The sequence below is a fragment of the Lissotriton vulgaris genome, chromosome 5 (genome assembly GCF_964263255.1).
Source record: "Lissotriton vulgaris chromosome 5, aLisVul1.2, whole genome shotgun sequence".
Classification (NCBI taxonomy): domain Eukaryota; kingdom Metazoa; phylum Chordata; class Amphibia; order Caudata; family Salamandridae; genus Lissotriton; species Lissotriton vulgaris.
This window is the reverse complement of record NC_141693.1, coordinates 1,010,139,928-1,010,158,750: the sequence shown is the minus strand read 5'-3', so window position 1 is coordinate 1,010,158,750 and position 18,823 is coordinate 1,010,139,928. Positions and strand designations below refer to the sequence as shown.

Below are 18,823 nucleotides of genomic sequence, written 5' to 3'. Positions count from 1 at the left end.
CCTCATGTTTTTGTTTGCTCACAATTGTCACTATTACCTTATGTAACGCAACGTATGCTTTTGTAATCTGCTCTTTTGTAATGTTTCTCATTATGTTTCATTTCTGTTCCTAATGTGAAGCGCTCTGACGCCCTCGGGTAAAGTCCGCGCTATATAAAAATGCATAAATAAATAAATAAATAAATAAATAATGCATCTGGCAGCAGCAGGGAGGGATTTTTTTTTCTCAATGAGGAAAACTCCCTGGGCCAAGAGGAGGGGGGTATTTTACCACATGAAGTGACCGCCCCCAAGCCCATTCAATCCGCTCCCCTTCGTGCACGCTGTAAGCTTTCAAGCGTGCTCAAGTTATCACCACTCGAGCCACTCTCATTGCAGCACAACTCTAGTGGTTGTATGTTTACATTTGTTGCGCCCAATATACGCATCAGCAGCAAATGCGACGGGAAGCGGCGTGCAGCTGGAGGAGGCGGGGCCCCGATACCCTCGGCTCCAGGAGGAGTCACATGCTCACCTGGGGAGGAGGAGCCCCGCTCAGCTGAGGGAAGTGGAACGAGGAACTGGCAACAAATGTGAGAAGTCTGAGTCCGAGGAGCCGGCGCGGGGCGCACCGGAGAGGGGGTGCAGGCAGACCACCTCAAGTTAAGACTCAGCCCATGTGGGACGTCGGTGCCTCGGTAACGGTGGCCATTAAAGCCGCGTAGGGATCTCAGAGGAAGAGGAGCTGTGCGGAACTCATGGGGAAGTGTCGCGGAAGAGGCAGCTTTGAGCCTGCTCGGAGCTGTGGGTTTCTGTCAGGGAGCGTCTGAGCCGGGCCGGGTCTCCTGTGGAGGGCTCGGTGACCCCTTGCCCGAGAGTGGTTTATTCTGTAGTCTTGTCCAGTCTGGGAACACCCGGGACTTTCTTCTCCAGGGGTCTGTATTCTTTCACCCGTGCATGGAGCCTGGACGGACGGGCAGCAGCGCCCACCCTCTGCAGGCACAGTGAAGACCCCTGCGCCCCCCAGGGACCCGGATCAAGTGCGCCTGGAGCCCGAGCGGGGCGGGGAGATGGCGAGCCCCAGGATCTGAGCCCGCCATGGGAGGCTGTGTGGGGAGACCGCCGCGAGGGGAGAGCCAGGGCTCCCGTGGCAGGGCGGCTGGACACCCCCGGAAGAGAGCAGGTAAGAGGGGTCTGGACTCCAGCCACAGGGGTCGCATGGGGAATCGTTTAGAAGAAGTGCTGTTCTGAGACCTACCGCACACATCTCGAGAGGAGCAGAGATCCGTCTGTGTTGCGGAACTGGAGAGGAGAGATGAGACGCCCGCGAGACCACACAGGCACACGCACACATACATACAACCCCGTCATAAATGCATCTGTGATCTAATAATGGAGCGGGGAGGTGCGCGGACACCAAGGGATTGCACCGGGCACCCTCCATGACCACCAGGGAGTGACAGGAGAAAATGGCCCAACAGTGATTAAACTGAGGGAGGGTGGGGGTGCAGATGGCGGAGATTCCCCACAAACTGAGAAGGGCATGGGAACTTATTCATAGAAGTTAGCAGGGACACAATTGGGATTGTGCTTGCATCCTCCGTGAAGCTGAAAGTGGGCAAAGGCAAATGAACCCTTACTTTTAGAAAATAATAGTGGTAAATGGTAGTGACATTTCTGATAAGGTCCTTAGCTCCACAACCAACCAAGAGCAGAATAAAGTGGGAGACACACTTGTGCTACTCTTGTACTCCTCCTCTGCAATTGTTTGGATTCTAACTGATGTATCTATGTATCCTGTAACTCACTGATTCAACTGATGTAGATACCTACTGCGGAGCCTGAGCAACCTTGGCTGATGCCCGGTGGAGCTGTCCTATGCAGCTATAATAGAGGAGTCTGGCCCCTTGGCCGTCACCTACCCAGTCGGTCATCTGGCATTTTCTTCCTCATCTCCCCGTTTGTGTCTCCTTCCCTCCCCCACCTCCTCCCTCTGTTTCTTTGATTCAAACTGTTGTAAATTTGTAACCAGTAACTCACTGATCCAACTGATGTAACTATGTAACCTGTAACTCGCTGATCTTCATGTAAAGTGCTCTGATACCTCCGGGTCTAGCCAGCGCTATTTAAAACTTTGCAAATAAATAAAATAAACTGCTGGAGGGATTCACTTGCATAGCCAAAGATGAGCTTTTACATTGAGCAGTGCCAAGGGGGCTGAGTGTGACTGCTGAGCTTGCATGGGGGCCCTGTCTCAAACACAGCAGCTGGGGACTGGCAACGAAAGAGTGGTAGTTGGCACTGACTGTGGGCATTCACCATCATAACCCAGAGGGAGCTGAGATCCGTGCAGATCTGCCTTGTGGACACTGGATGCACAAGCATCAGGAGATTAGGGGGAGGGGAGCTTCTGTGGGGTGTGTGATGTAGCAGAAGAGCCACCCCAGGCTAGCCTTTGTGGTACCAATGAGTCCTTGGTTTGGAGACAACGATGAGGACAGTATTGTGGGACTGAAGTGTTTCATGATCTGTGTACACCAGAGAAGACTAAAGGTATTTTGAATCCGCAACAATTATGTCACATAGCAACTAGAGCACACAATCATTCTGACACATGACAATAGCAAAGTCTCTAACTTAACACAGAAATCACTAGAACAGCATAGACGGTCTCCCTTCTTGCTTGCCCAATTATTGCAACTTTCAACTCATGACACTGCATGTATTTGCGCATGTTTCTAGCAATTTCAAATGTAAAGATTTTTTTTTTTGTTGCTTATCATTTGTGTTGTATTCACCCCTATCTACCACCTCCTCTATCAATGATTCAGCTACTTAGACCCTCAATTGTACTACCTTGCACCACTCTATCCCAGACCACTCTACTCAAAGCCACTCAGCTGTACTCTGTGCCATGCCTTTAGCCATGCTGAACAGTAGCCATCCTGCTGAACAACATGACTAAATAACATTGGAAAAGCCTATAGCTCTCATGTAGGCGAGGCCTATTGGCTTTGGCAAAGCTTATTTTCTTTGTGATTGTATTGCATCAATGAAGTACGGTCTGGGATTCCTGAAAGCATTTATATCATGACTCCAATTCAGCTGCCCAATTGGGAGTCGAATGAATGTAGGGTTGCAAATATTTGATCATGAAATCCACTTAATCAAATTTATATTGGGTTTAAGTCAATCAGTGGGCCCTTCTCTGCTTCAAGTCCTCATACTAATCCCAGAGCAGTGTGGGACAGATCACTGTAAAGATGTTTGTTATTGTCAAACCCCAGCATAAACGTACTTTTGTTTGATAACTGCTTTACAAATAGTCCTTAGTTGACCCTTTCTGCCGTATATAAATATGTCCGATAAATACATATTTATTCGAATGGGCAGAGGCATTACCAAATAATCCAACAAAGCCATATACTACATGTCTTCTGTGAAATCCTATTCTACTTTATAAATGATTTTTCGTAATTTTACTAAACAGGAAAATAAAATGGGGAAATAAGGCTGCTAAGAACAAAAATGTAGATGCTAAAGTAGGTAACAGATAAATGGTGGCTGGATTCGGTAGGCTACCTCTAGTGTAAGGCAATTGAGAGGTATATGTTACCATGCTTAAAGTAGGTGTTCCAATTTTTGGTAGCACATTAGAACCATCAATACAATAAAGGCCTGGCTGTCGGAGAGTCAATAATTTTTCACTCTTCGGACCTGCTTATGCCGTGGGGATATCTATCTCTACCCGCTCGCTGGCACCCTATCCAGTTTACTACAGTCCCAGAACTCTCAAGTCAAATGTCTTAAAAGGAGAACTGCTATCAGTAAATCCACAAGGATATATATATTCTACCCCACAGCATGTGAGTAAAGAACACTTTCTGAAAATAAGTGAAAGAGTGAGAGGGCACCTCACATATGCAACACCAGGGAGGCTACCAGCAGGTTCTCGCCAGTATGCCCACTTATATCATCGGTTGCCCACTCACAGAAACCAAGAATATAAAGTGTCCAATAGAGAGACAAAAGAGCAGAAAGAAAGAGTTTAACTTTCCCAAAACAATAACCCAGTGATTTGCAGAGAACCGTGTGTTCCAAGCAATTAAAATAGAGTTAAGAATCACCGTTAGGTTGCCCTCTTTATTCGCAATTGTGAGCTTACTCCGGTTAAAAGCACTGCACGTTGCTAACCTTTTCCAAGAAGGCCAACATGTTTCCTTGCCATTTACTTAAGTTGTGGCAAATTCATCAGGGTGTGGGGTTCAATCACTTGCCTCACTGTACAATAACTTTCACGTTGCGGATAGGCAGGTGCAGGCTGAGGGCATTTATACCAGCCTCCAACAGACCATAAGGGGTTGTGGTGGTCACTATTACTCCTAATTAGAAAGCACTTACGTTGCTTCTGGAAGCAGGGACGAGGCGCTGCTCCTTGTAGATACGGCTGCGGTGTAATGATAAGCAACGCATGAGCGGCAATGTTGTTCTTTTCAGCATGGAAAGTGTTTAGAAGAACATGATTGATAGGGGCAAGGACCAGGTATGCTCCAGAGTAGTAATGCCATGCATTTTGAAAGAGTAAATTCAGTTGGTAACTTAGAATGGTTTAAGTTGGGACTGTTAAGGTATTACTTCCCCCACCTTGACCTTCCTTTATTTCCCAGCATTGTATTTTTGGTAGTTGTCTTTCCCTTAGTGTTTGTCCTTCTTTCCTTTCTTGGATGTAAGGATTCCCTGCTCCTCTCCCTCGAGCTCTCAGGGGCATTTTTCTAGTTTGACAGTTGGAACGGTGTGGGATATAGAGTAACTGAGTCTATGGTAAGTTGTCTGCAACAGGTGAGGAATAAACGTCTTCCAATTCCTCTTTGTGCCAGCGTTTTATGACTTGCAACAGACACCAACCGGAACCAGGCCAGGCATCTTCTGGAGTCGAAAAGCACCTGTTTTGATAAAGTCAGTGTGAGTACAAAGTGCAAGGTGACTCCTAAAGGTCTGGGCTTTTGGGAACTTTCTTCTTTGTAATTGAACCTTGGTATGGAACCTTTAAGGCTACCATAGGCCCTCCTTGAGAGGGCGTGTTCTATTCTGCAGTGTCGTAGAGCTAGGTGTTGATATCATAGCCGCTGGGATAAAACTGGCAGAGTCGCACGGTCAGGCTGTACTTTGGCTGTAAATAGAGATAATTGACTTTGCTTCACACTTTCTGTGTGTGTATTTACTCCACATTTAGCAATTTCTGTTGGGGTCACAATTGACCTACCTCATCAATAGTCACGAGGTGGGTCGCAATTTGCAACCCATGGGGAATTGCAAAAAACACAGGGATGTTGGTGTGCTAGGGCCAGCAGACCACCATGTCTGTGTTTGCCTTTTAATAAAGCAACTTTATCTTTTAATAAAGCAACTTTTTCCTTAAAGGAAAACGTGTTGCGTTTCAAATAGAAAAATGAAACGTTTCCCTTTCATTTTTTAAGTAAGCAGTGGTTCCAATGCCTGCTCTTAAAAAAACGTTTTGACTGCCATTCACCTTCCTGTTTTGCAAGTGGCTTACCACCTAATTGAAGTAGGCAGTATACTGTGAATGTCATGCAACAGGGTTCCGGTCGCAAAATATTGTTATATATCCCTGCGACACGCTATTAGTAAAGGACTCCCTTGAACTGCCCCTAACTAATACCAACTTGCAAAATAGGGTTATTACATGACCAACTTCTCTTGAGCTGTCGTAAACAGCTCGATGATCCGTTTGTGACTGCTAAAACCTGTCGTACATGTGGCCCTGTGTCGCAAACATATCCACAAATCGTTCTCTTAGCGAATGTGGAGAGCAGGGGGGCAGCAGCAGGCTGTAAAGGGGGTGGGTGCCTTAGTAAAAGCCCAAGCAGCTTAAGTTTTATGAGCCTGCACACATCAAGCGGCAGTGGACCATTTGGCTCCCAGATGATGCACGCAGGCGGCAGTGGGGACATATTTTCAAGTATCAGGATGTAAAGAGTTCAGTGAAGGAGTTTTCTGTGGAAATTAATGAAGCCAAGCCGTTACCCACCTGGAGCTCGGTCTGAGAAAGAGTACGAAAGAGCGACTCGGAGGAGGAATGTGACGTGGCAGTTCATAGGAGTGTGGGGGCAATTCATTTTAACAGCTTTGTAGAGTCGATGTTCTGATAGTAAAGGGAGGTAACGTTTTGTGACCTACGTGTGTTTGTGTCGTTATATGAGCAGGAAAAGTGAGGCACTTGAATCATGAGAATGGAGCAAGTCATTTACGGTTACTTATATATGGAACCTGTAACGTGAAACTGCATTTCTCTGCTGGCCCGAAAACTATGTGCAACAAACCTGCCCCGTGGTGCTTTGCTTGAACTCGGGGGCTCAAGGTATAACCATAAAAACTTAATGTTTTGTGATCTGTTTAATCATTACTTTCTTTTTAATGTAAAGACATTTTATTAATATGACCTGAAATAGGGCTCACGTATAAAACATTTTTAGGAGGGATTTAGTTCGAAGCAGGATTGCCATCAACTTAATTTCAAGAAGTGTGCTCAGCTCGTTAATCCACATTCCACAAAATTACGTTTTATACTCTGTGGAAGTGTTCAACCATCTCTTGATACGCCGGGTTAGTATCAAATTCTTAAATACATCCACATTAGGATTTTTTTTTTTTTTTTTTTACGGCTGCTCTGCAGACGTATTTTTATTATTAGGTGTTTGTCAAGAACACATATGGTAAATCATGAAACATTCATGCATGGTCTTAATGTCTCTGTGTAGTACACTTACCGCCCTTGAACTCCCTCCCCAGAACCCTGGGTGTCCCATCACCTACAGTACCCAGAACACAGAGCACTGGATGGTACTTGTTCCCACAATTTTTTTAGAAGGTACAGAAATAAAAATTGGGTAGGTTGTGTTACTGACATGGTTGGATGAAAGCGTGAGTAAAGAAGGGAAGGACGGTGAGTGAGAAGTGGGACAGAATATCATCCCAGAGCTATACCAGTCTGCCGCTTAGTCTTCTGTAATGGTTTAGATTTATGATAACATTTAACTAGACCAGCACAGAGCCATCTCGGGTGAGGCAATTTTGGGGTTTGGTTGAGGGGAGGAGGGTACGTCATTTTTGACTCTTAAATGTGTGAGATAAAATAGTAACCCACACTTTGGTTTATTATGTAAGGCTCTGAATGAATAGATAAATTGATGGAGACAACTAGCCTGAATGATTCGCTCTCATTGGCCATACAACTGACAAAATATTCTCTTAAATTTTCATCAAATATAGAACTAGAAACATTGTTATAATTCTACCTTTTCTCCGAACAAACATTTTGATCTCCTGTACTTGTAAATCAGCTTCCTTACCTGCCAGATTGTTCAGCTTGTTACCAAGAGGCTACTATTATTTACTGCATTTAAAGCTGGACCGTTTCTTTCAGCTTGATCGCGCCCTGGAGGCAATTCAGTTTGTTGTTCAGGCTTATGCATGTCTTTTACTTACATGGGAGCTCGTCTAAGTGCACCTGTGTTGGTGTGCATTTTCCTGATAATGTAAAAAATATGCTTTAATTATTGTTATAGTGCAAACTGAATTGTGTGTTAGCTCTTTAAATAATAGGTGTTATTTTTGCCCTAATCCAATTTGACTATCGTGTGGGCCTCTGAGGAACAGTGAGCGGGCATAGAACTTTAGTTGTGATGTCTCAGTTTATGCCCTCCCTGACATGGTGGCTGCAGAAGAAAGAAACTGATGTCATCAAGTTCGACCAGGCCTCTCGTGTAGTCTTTAAATAGATTTAAACTAAATACGCAGAATAATCCAAGAGAAGGTGGTAGGTAACTGGAGCCGGCACCTCCTGTCTCAAATTGGAGCTTCTTTTCCAGCCCTCCTTTGAAGAACAAAGAAATACAATTGTAGGTAAAGCCGTCGTTTAAAGCTAGCAGGTCATGTGAAAGTGTAAAGACTGCTCACCTCAAAGTTTACATGCATCTCTCCTAATCTCTTCACTGTGGAGTAAACCTGTTGCTGTCTCAAATGTAGATTTAATTGTGCTACCTCTGGCATAACAGATGGTGCACCATCATGATGATCAAAGCATCCTTCATGCTGTGCTGTTCAAAACCCAAAGAGCATAATTTGTCTGCCCTCTAGCTTTTTCTTCGACCTTGCACATGGGCACAGCAGACATTGATTCTGCTCTTGCTCACGGCTATGTTGAGTGTATTATCTGTAGACCTGTGTGCTTTCCTCCTGCTACTGTTGTTGGGAGCTGTTGACCTCAGATTATAGATGAGCCTTTTTTAGGTGATCATCATTGGTTCTGAGTAACTGTAGATGGATCAGTGGGTGTCTGAGAGGTTTTGTCTAGGGATGAAAAGTGGTAAAGTGCTGAAGAACACAATGGTGCACCTTTGATCTAAATAACCTCGCCATACCTTTTGGTCTTGCACCATCGCTGACTCTATAAAGTTTTGCTTAAGCTAACTGGTTAGAATATCAGTAAGAGCGTATTACTAGCGGTTTACTATTTGCAGTTGATAATGTGAAAACCATTTTATAGTATGGTAACAATGATCTGAATGGACAGAGTTAATCTGCAGATGCTTTATGAATGAAAGTGCACCAGATTTGACAGGCGTTTAGTAATTGGCTCTGTTTTGGTGCCTCTTGCTGGTTGGGTAAGTTTTTGTTCAGTTTTTGAAATCTTTTTGCTAGGGCATAGAGTTTTAGGGTGCTGAGAACATCCATGAAAGTTAAACAAGCCCTTTGCTACACCACATTTTCCGAATTGACGTTTTTGGGCTGAAACATAAGTGATTGCCCGGAAATATTATGAACATTTTCAGAAGGTGGTCATCTTGTTTCTGGTGCTTATCATTGCGAAAAACAAAATGCTCGCAGATTGCGGGAAACAAAAGGAATGAACTGTTTGTCTCTACAAAAGAACTGCTGCACCATTGAAAATGGTGAACAATCTGTTTCATGTGACTTTCTTTTAGAGAGCCTATTTCTTTAATAAAACAAAAAAAGCTTCCAATGCTTTCAGATATTAGAGAAATGGAAAATAAGCAACAAGACTCACATATTACTTTTTGCCATCGTGATCCACATCAGCAAAGAAAAACAAAAGGTGCAGTGATGTATATGGACACATACACAACATATGTTTGCATGCAGCGGCCATTTTCGGAGCATGTAAATTAACAGCGGTGGTGAGAGTCACTTAGAACAAGCATTTACAATGCAATGGTCTCGGCATTATTAAAGGTAGAGCTATTGGCATTGCTCATAACTTTTTTTTTTTCAAATCATACATAAATGGCATTGTCATTTACATTGCCAATAGCTTAATCGCTCGCAAATGCAGGACCTATTGCATTTACACCCACACAGAGCCACACTCTGTGTGGCGCCCGACTTGTATTTTGCTGTTTCCGTCATTGCATCCAAATATGTGATACACATCATAAATATAAAGTGTGCCGCCCAACTTGTAGTTTGCTGTTTCCGTCATTGCATCCAAATATGTGATACATGTCACATCATAAGTCAGGACTATTGGCTTTGTCAGTGGTTCTTATTTGCACAAGATAAATAAACAGCAACTATGGCTTGTATATAATATTGAAAAAGATTTGTGCTCGGAGGAGTCAGAATGCCACCTGGGACCATGAGCCAAAAGTGTTACATCGCCGACCATCATAGATTAGAATTGGGCCTTCCAAGCCATCACGTTTGGCGGAGTTATTAGACACTGGCAAACAAAAAGCGTAGTAACGGGAGGCGATACCATCTACTGCGTTGTAATGCGACTAACCATCTGGGACACAGCAATTGCGTGGTAATGGCATGCAATGTAATTGCGTGCTATGTAATTGTTTTTCCGATGTTAAAGCTACGTTGTAATACCATGCGTTGTTACGGTTTGTGATGTATCGTCACACATCCGTGTGCCGCCCGACTTGTATTTTGCTGTTTCCGTCATTGCATCCAAATATGTGATACAAAGAGAAAGCAAAGAGTAAGCCAGCCTCTGGGGATCAGATGTGGGGAGGAAAAAGACTAGGGCTGGCAAAAGTGGCTCCCCGCTGCGGGACGGTCAAGTGATTTTTATGGCGCTCCAGCGCCTTTCCAAAACGTTGTGGCCGCTCCTCCCAGGCCGGCAGGCAGGAAAAGATGCCCACTGCCTCACCAAGAGCAGAGGTCCGGGCAGAAGAAGGTTGCCGGCGCTGAGGCTGGGGACATGGAGCTGCGCCAGAGCCAGCGAGCTTGCCGCATCGGAGTCTCAGGAGAGACCGAGGGAGCAGGGTCCAGGGAGCAGTGGGCAGCGGAGATGTTAGGGCACCGAGAACGGAGCAGCTGACTGAGCCCGGGCACCATGAGCTCGCCCTTCCCTCTGCCCGGCCGCTGCGGCGCTCTGTCAGCCTGGCCCCCGCTCGCTGCTCGCACCGTGCGCCTGGTGGTGCTGGGGCAGAGCGCCGTGGGAAAGACAGGTAACTCGCTGCCTGCCAGATGCGTGCCTTCATTGTGTGTGTGTTGAGCCGAGGCAGCATGGCCGCTAGAGAGGGAGGGAGGGGTGCAGCCCGGCGGCGAAGGGGGAGGCGGCGGAGAAGGAAAACATCCCGGGCAGCCTGGCGTGTGTGAGATCCCCGGTAACAGAAATTGCTACGTCCATCCCGGCAACAGAGACGCTAGCAATGGCGAAAAACATCACTGTTAAAAAAAAAAAAAAAAAAAAAAAAGTAAACTCCCACAATGGCCCACCTCTGAATGATGAAACAAAGGGGGCGGGGCTTAAAAAAAGACAAATGCCCACGAATCTGCTCCAAGACTGATTGACATCATTCTCTTCCAATGGCTAGCCTTCATTTATGGAGCTAGCCTATGGAAGAGAGAGGCGGGTTCAACCCCAGTACTGAAAAACATAAGATCTCGGCCTGCGCGACACTGCTGTGCAGTGTACGTTAGGCCGAGCTCTAAAAAGCTGACGGGATAGCTGAGAAGCAACACAGAGTGCATGGATGAGAGAGGACCTGACATAGAGAGCAGCACACAGGAGAGAGCGATGGAGCAAGAAAACAAATGCAGTACTATGGTGTGCTGAAAGCAACAAAAAAAACAAGCATTGGCCAGGCCATATCTTTTTGACCTGTTGACATTATAAAAGCTTTTTACCAATGCTGTATACAGTGTTTGAAAAAACAAATGCTTTTAGTCAATGCAGTGCAGCATTAGCAGGCAAAAAAAGAAAGGGAAAAAAACTCCGCCATGCACTGTTACTGGTCATGTCCGTCAATATCAAGGCACATGCATGATGGCATTGTGGAAGAGGTGTGGCGCAGCGGCCATGGTGTCTGACTCCGGACCATGGGGTTCACGGTTCGATCCCCAGGCCTCAGGTTAGCCCAACACCATGTGATTCTGGGCAGTAGCTCGCTTAATCTTCCTGACGGCCCCCAGCACTGGGACACCTCTCCGGGAGTAGCTGTGCGCTTTACAAATGCTGGTATTTCATTTAATTTTCATGGTGTATGAATGTAGCATCACACATTGAGCACATATAGAATAATGTGTGCACCATTTTATTCATTCTTTTATTTACCGTCCCAAGCTAAGAGTCGTTAGTATGCAAGACCTAAAAAGTAACTCCCTGATGTGAGCCATGGAAGGATATAATTTGTCAAGTCAAAAACTATGGTGAAGGGCTATGCTTCAGAGCCGGGACAAACACGAGTAGAGACAGTAAAGTCATTAAGAAGCAGGGAAAGGAGATTTACAAGAAAGCCAACTAATGTCCATCAATGGACTGACCCAAAGCCCACTGTTAGTATATTATTTTGTAGACAATAGCCCTTCATGTATCAAAGTATTTCCTAGAGAAAGGAGGTGGGGGACTAGGAGCTGGATGAGAGGTCTAGTGCCTGTGCTCCTTGGTTTATGTCGCAAACAGAAATTGGGGCCACTGTTTCTAAAGAGAAAGAGGAGATATCGACAGGTTGTGCGATACTCTGGCATATGCACAGTGGTAGTCAACAGGACTGTTTCATGTTGCCCTCACACATCCCAAAGGGATGTCATGCTTTATCATAGGACTGTTGCTCATCTTTGGTCCGGCGCTGGAATGCCCTACAGGTCCCCCGAAGGGTCACTTTGGCAGAGATCTTTTTATTGGTATGCTGTATGATAAATGCAAGGTAGAGTCTAGGTGGGGTGGTATCTCATGTGTGATGATGTGGGTTAAAACTGGTCAAGGAGTCCACCAAATACTTTTAATAACTGCACCGCCCTGTCAGATTAAAAATCTTTATAGGTAAATGCTACCAATGGGATCATAAAGTACCCTGGTAGTCTGATGTCAGTTCCCTCTTTAGGTTCCAACTCTAGTCTGTCAACATGTTTCGCACCCCTAGTGGTCAGGAGGCTCTGTGGTGCTTTGTCAGGACAAGAATAGTGAGTAAATCTTCCTACCCGACAAATGTGTCAAAAGCAGTGCCCTTTAAGTGGTACCTACTTTATGATGTTGGCTTTCCAACCTGTCAGAAGAGAAAAATGAGACCGAATTATCATGTTCCTTACATAAGAGCATCTTATTGACCAGGATGTCCAGTATTGTGGACCAAAGTGTTTGTTTGGTGCTGGAGTGGCATCCAGACACTTAAAGACATATACAAGACACACAACATAAAAATAGGTGGGGTGAAGAGCCAATCTATGAGAATAGCTTGCATTTAGAATTTCTTTCAGCGAAGTTCCCAGTCTAAAGAATCCAAGGCGGGTACCCCTGTACAACAAAATTGCTGCAGATCAGAAATGATCAGCATGCAGTATGAGAAAAGGAAATTTGATTGTATAAGTGACACAAGGTTTCATAAATGTGATGCCACTGTGCTAATAGTGTAGATTTCCAGTGTAACAGTCAACTGTTTTATACACACAAGAGAGATCACTGTAATGCGTACTGGTATTTCATAAGTGGTTACAGTGTTAAAAATGGTCACAGTATTCAAATCAGGAGCGAGGTTGGGTTTCCGTTACTCTCATATACATCGTGAGGCACATTCTTACCTCAAACTGGAGATAAAAGTACTCCCTAATGGGTGGCAGATGTGCAGTGCCCAGTCATGCTAAACTGGAAGTAAGTAGGTAAGATGAATAAGGAGAATCCAAACCGCAGGATCACATATGCTGCAACAGCGTCAGCCAATTCAGAGACCAGTATTCAGTACTCGCAGTTTCTGAGTGCAATCTGGTCGTCTCTGGTAAATTCTGGCCTCCTGAAACATTGATCAAAGTTTGACCACTAGAAACTGTCTGTAACTTGGGCATTATGCTGGATAACAAGCTTACCGTGGAAGCTCAGGTTGCGAAAACAACAACCTGTTGCTTTGCAATTATTAGGTCCCTTCGGAAGATCTTGCCATTATTACCTTCTCATGCGCGTGCCCAAGTGGCAAGATGTACAATCCTTAGCAGGCTTGACTATTGCAACGCCCTCCTGCTTGATTCTCCCAGTTTCCTGCTGGATAGGCTTCAAAGAATTCAATCCGCTGCAGCTAGGTTAGTTTTAGGGCTGCCTAGAAGATCGGCGGCGTCAGCAGCTCTGTCTGAACTCCACTGGCTCGCTCTGAGGCAGAGAGTACAATTCAAGTCCCTCTGCCTCGTTTTCAAAGCTCTTCATGGGATAGGACCCTTAACAATGCAATCAAAATTTGTTTGGTACACTCCTACCAGATTGCTTCGTTCTTCATCGGCTAGACTGGTGAGAGTACCTAGGTTTAGGAAAGCTAGGTCAGGGGGAAGATCTTTTGGGGTGGCAGCGGCCAAACTGTGGAACAGTCTCCTTTGGGAGATTAGGCAAATTACGGAGCTTCTCCCTTTCAGGAAATGTGTAAAAACGTGGTTGTTTCCTAAGCCCTAGTTGCTTGTGCCTAGCCCTGACACCCTCTCCTACCTCTCATGTAGCCACCAGCGCCAGGATGCCTGCAAGGTGATAGTGCGCTTTATAAGCTGAATAAATAAAAAATTAGGTCTTGCATGAGCGAAAAATGTTCTTGTCCTGATAGACGTCATATTTCTAGCTCCGATTTATTGTATTTGGTCCATGAATTGTTTGTGACCCGACAGCCAATATATATACTCTTTATTCTAGTTTTCCATTACTTTTTTTTCAGAAATCATATGGGACTAGCAAAATTATGAATTGGGTTGTGCTTGGTGCCCCACTGAAATGTTTCTTCAAATGTCATGTTAAACCATGGCCATGCTTGGTTTGCCCATGAGCATACAGCAGGATGAACACTGTCTTTATGACTAGTTTAGTGTAATTCCACCAAGTGTTTTCTTTACATACTTACGAAAAAGTAATTTTGGTAATTTAAAAGGGAACCGTGACTTTTGAAATGACTGCTCCCCCTTTCATCAATTATTCATATGGGGCTTTCCTAGATTTACCTTGACGGGTCTTATTTTTTTATTACTTACTTTTTGTGCATACTTGTCTAATGAGATTGCAAACCAAAGCAACACAAAATAGCTTTGGGGTCTCGTGGATAGATTTCTAACGACAGAGTTGTTGCCGTGGCCCCGTGCACTTGTGCCGAGTGCCGTCCGGGAAGTGCGCAGTTATTGCATTGTCATCACAGTATACAGTTGGTGTACGTTACTCCATATAGTACTAGATGGACCATTTTGACAGTGAGAGTGACGTATAACATCCTGGCCTGACACCATGGAGCTCCGTGTGTTGACACAACCCCTGTAGTATATCAGTATTTTTGCAACTCTTCTGGCACAGGGCTGCTGGTGCGTGTACACAAAGTCCCAGCCGTTAAACTCGGCAGCGGCATATATAACGTTGTTTACTTTTTGTAGTAAATGCTTTCCCTGAGGTGAACTATAAAGGCTGTGTAAAAAAAATAATTTTTTTTTTAGCCCAAATGTTGTTTCAACTGTGTAAAATAATTGCAAAAAAAACACAACTGCAGCTGTACTTGAAAGGAGCTATTTTTGGGTAGCCTGCCTCTGAAGGTAATGAGCCGACTGTCACGAGGAAGGGCCGCGTCACACCTCCGCCGGCGGGGGGAGGTCTGGGACTCTTCCTCTTAACTCCTGCATTTAGACGCGTTGTGTGCGCGCGCCTGGCCCCGGGCTGGCGCTGGCGGCTCCGTCTGCCTGACGTTCATATCAGATTCACGCACAGCTCTGCACTTGTGGGAGCTCGGGATACATCTTGGCAGGCACTTCAGAGCGCAGCGATGCCTCCGCTGACAAAGGCCCTGTCAAGTGCATTCCTTGTAATATGAGCGGCACTGCTTCAAATCTTGGTACCTGCTTTTTATACAGAATTATTACTCGAGTAAGTCACCGATGATGTCTGTTATTTTATTTCACGAGGACTGCTTTTGATCTTGACCATATTTTTTTACGTCTGACCTATAATGGTGTTTGTTCCATTCACGAGCTATATACTGCATTATATACATTGTTTAAGGGGGCGCCTCCCACCTCCATCGATAGAAACGAGAAACTAAAAACACTATCGGTGCTTGAGTAAACGTCAACCCTATCGGCGTTGCTAATACTTGTTTAATGTGCTACGTCATAAGCTTCTATTTTAAAAGCTTTTTTGTCGTATATTTTTTTTTAAAAGCAATGGAGCTTTATTAAATGATCTTATAGACACAATCAAAACTTCAGAAAACGTCACTATTTAAAACTGTGAATAGTGAGGTAACATTCCCAACCTCTGAGGAACATCCCTAGCACACTCCACTTCCTCGTGTTACACTCTTCGTAGACTGTCAGAGGGCCGTCTTCTATAATTTTCTGGTGCTGCAGATCTATTTGCCAATGAAGACACCACTTGAAAAGAAATACTTCCTTTGCTTTTTACAATATTGTGTTTTGCCACTAAAAGAAAAGCTTTTCTCCATTTTTACTGCTTTTGTCATTATTTCGACTTAGGGCTATGCACATAACTAGACTTGCTGTTAAAGTGACAAGGCAATTTTTTTTCTCTTCTAACTCCAGTTATATCCAGTTTGGTCGATAGCGATCCTCCAGTCTATTTTTGTCGTTTTGCTTTCTAAAAATTCATAAAAAATTGTTTTTATAATATTGTGTAGGATTACTTTTGTGTTGCATGACTTTCTTATTTCATTTTTTTGGTGCTTATAAATGCTTTTCTCATTTTCCTTTTTTTTTTTAAAACCTGACTGAACAAAGCTACAGCTACACAAGGTTCAAGTAAATTTAACAAACAACACCGACTGGACCGACGTCGATATAGTGAGTGTATTACCCTGTGAGGTTGCAGAGCCACGCCATATGATAAACCACTGTCCTCACACCGTCATAGCATTTTTTGTGAGCAAATTCTGCAACATTCTATGGGCTGTAGCTTGAAGTAGAGATTTAAACAGTCATTCCTTAACCCCTCCCATTCTGATGATGAGCTCAGCTCGTCATGAGCCACAGTGCTCGTGTGCTAATGACGAGCTGAGCTCGTCATGGCCGTTAGAACGCTCACATGCGGGGATAATTCCCCTGTTGTGCTGAGTGTTCTAAGGAAACGGGTGTGACCGTGATGAGCTCAGCTCGTTATCCGCACACGAGCACCGTGGCTCATGACGAGCTGAGCTAGTCATGAGCACCGGGGCGCTATGCGCACCCCCCGCCCCCCAGCACAGTGGGAGAATAACACCCAGCCAAAGGGTTAATTCCTAGCTCCTTATATTGTAAGAATTTGTATCTTTTTCTGATCTCAAGTATCAAAATGCACCCAATGGATCTGCAATGTTATACTGCTGCTTACCATACATTATACCGTCACTGTCAGTAGTATGTAGAAAATGAAGACGTACCAAGAGAGAACAAACGTTGGGAAAGTTAATTTGTCTGGAGTTGGCTGCCAGCCTTTCGGCTTTGGCAGTGTTTCTTATGTTTTGGCATGATTTTTTGCAAAACTCTATTATTGATGGAGTTGCTGAGCACTGGCAAAAATTCTAGAAATAGTTACAAACTAAAATATTTTGGGTCTCAAAAAGTACACATGATTTCCATAGTAGTCCTTGGCACTGAAAGGAACTTCCTTCAGGGGACCAACCCCTTCCTCTCTACATGCTCCCAAGGGCCCCAGCAGGTCTGGGGAGTGTACAACGAAGATCTTATACATTTGTGATATCCCCTATTCTCTAGGGGACCTGTAAGAACCTGCATGTCCAGTGGATTAAAGTCTGGGATATCTTGGAGGTCATCCTGATAGTCAAGAGCGTGTTGGAGCTGGAGGTACCAAAACAATTGTGATGTTTGCAATTGGAATTTGGACTGCAGGTCCTGAAAGGAGTGGATGTGACCACTGTCCCAGACCTCTCACATTCATGTGAATTCAAGCTGGTCCCACCCTCGGGAACTCCTCAAGGCTCAACACTCTGGCCAGCCACAAGGCCCGCTTACAGTGGTGTCTGTGGCACGTGTGTGATGATCGCCAAGCCCATCTGCTCAATCTCTCCCCTGTTGGCCGGGCCCTCCCAACCCCCCATGTAACCAGTGATTTACTACCAGAATGTGTGCAGCCCTTTAGTATATGCGGATACCTACCATGGCGAGCTCTCCATCATATGTGGCCCGTATGCGGTTATCAAAGGCAACTATGGGGTGGTTTATTGGCTCAGAGGAACCGCAGTAGCTTACAAGGCCGGAGTGTCAAACCAAGTCTGCAGAATCTGAAGGGGGAGGACATAGAGGAATCGAGGCAGTATCATAATTTTGAACAGAGTAACTAACTCTGTCCATGAGGTTTAGAGGCAGCTTGTGCCCCCTGGTCATGTCCTCCCGAGCCCTGCGCAACAGTGGCCGGAGGTTCAAGCTTACAGTGCGCTCCGGCTCCCACAAGATGTGCACTCCTAGTTATGAAAAGCTAACACGAAGTATGTGAAGCCCAGGATGCCAGCCCTCATCTGATGAAAGCCCCTTAGTGGGACCAAGAGAGACTTGTCCGAGTTAACCTGCAATCCAATTCACAGGCCAAGCCAAAGGTGTTCAAAATCTAAATCTATCTGGGACCTGTCACGGCAGGCTGGGAAAGAAATGGAAGGGCATCGTCCACATACATGGTGATCCTGTCCTGCGTCAAAAGACCGCGGTCGAAACCCCATACCCGTGCATCACAGTGCACTCAAGCTGCCAGGGGCTCAATGACCAAGGCGAAAAGAAGGGGGCATTTGGGGACAGCCCTGATATAGTGCCAGAACTTCCAGGACTTGGGGTATGTCAATTTTTGTGTAATTCCACAAAAATGCAATTAACATTTTTGCAAATCACGAATATTCCTCTAGCAGTGTATTACATTACAATATGCATCTATAATTTTATTGTATATGACAAATTAAAAATAGCCAAGGTCCAACAAACCTTAAGCTTTCAGGCCTGAGAATGGAAGAATGTAGAGTACATTACCACATGTCGAAGCACTGGGACGTCATTGATATGCATTGTTCATCATTGGACCGGGCATCGGTCCGACAGCTGTACATTTGGCATGGAACAATCGCTACTGCTTTGGCTTTGATATATTTTGAGTGACATTTATTTTTTATTATTTTTTAGTACAGCACCACTAACATGGAAAAGGATTGTGGCAAATGAGCCCTGTCACAGCCGACAGCACAGAGCGCCACTCGCCCTCACTTCACTGAGTAACGTTATCCAGGGACTTACCTGATACTGTCCTTCCTGCATATCCTCTAGTGAACCATTGATGGATGCATGTGACCAGATTGTTGTTCTATCGTTAGCAAATTTATAATTCAATTTAGAACCCCATTTATAGTAGGAGCTC

At 44.9% G+C, this 18,823-nt stretch overlaps 1 protein-coding gene across 1 annotated transcript in view; it reads left to right on the top strand.

Annotated features, from left to right (window-relative positions):
- Positions 1 to 512: 512 nt before the first annotated feature.
- Positions 513 to 18,823, top strand: part of UBTD1 (ubiquitin domain containing 1) — a 290,586-nt gene continuing 272,275 nt past the window's right edge. The window contains exon 1 of the mRNA XM_086922624.1: positions 513 to 1,162. Within this exon, the coding sequence (XP_086778750.1) occupies positions 1,078 to 1,162 (85 nt within the window). The 5' untranslated portion in view covers positions 513 to 1,077. The remainder of the gene's footprint in view (positions 1,163 to 18,823) is intronic.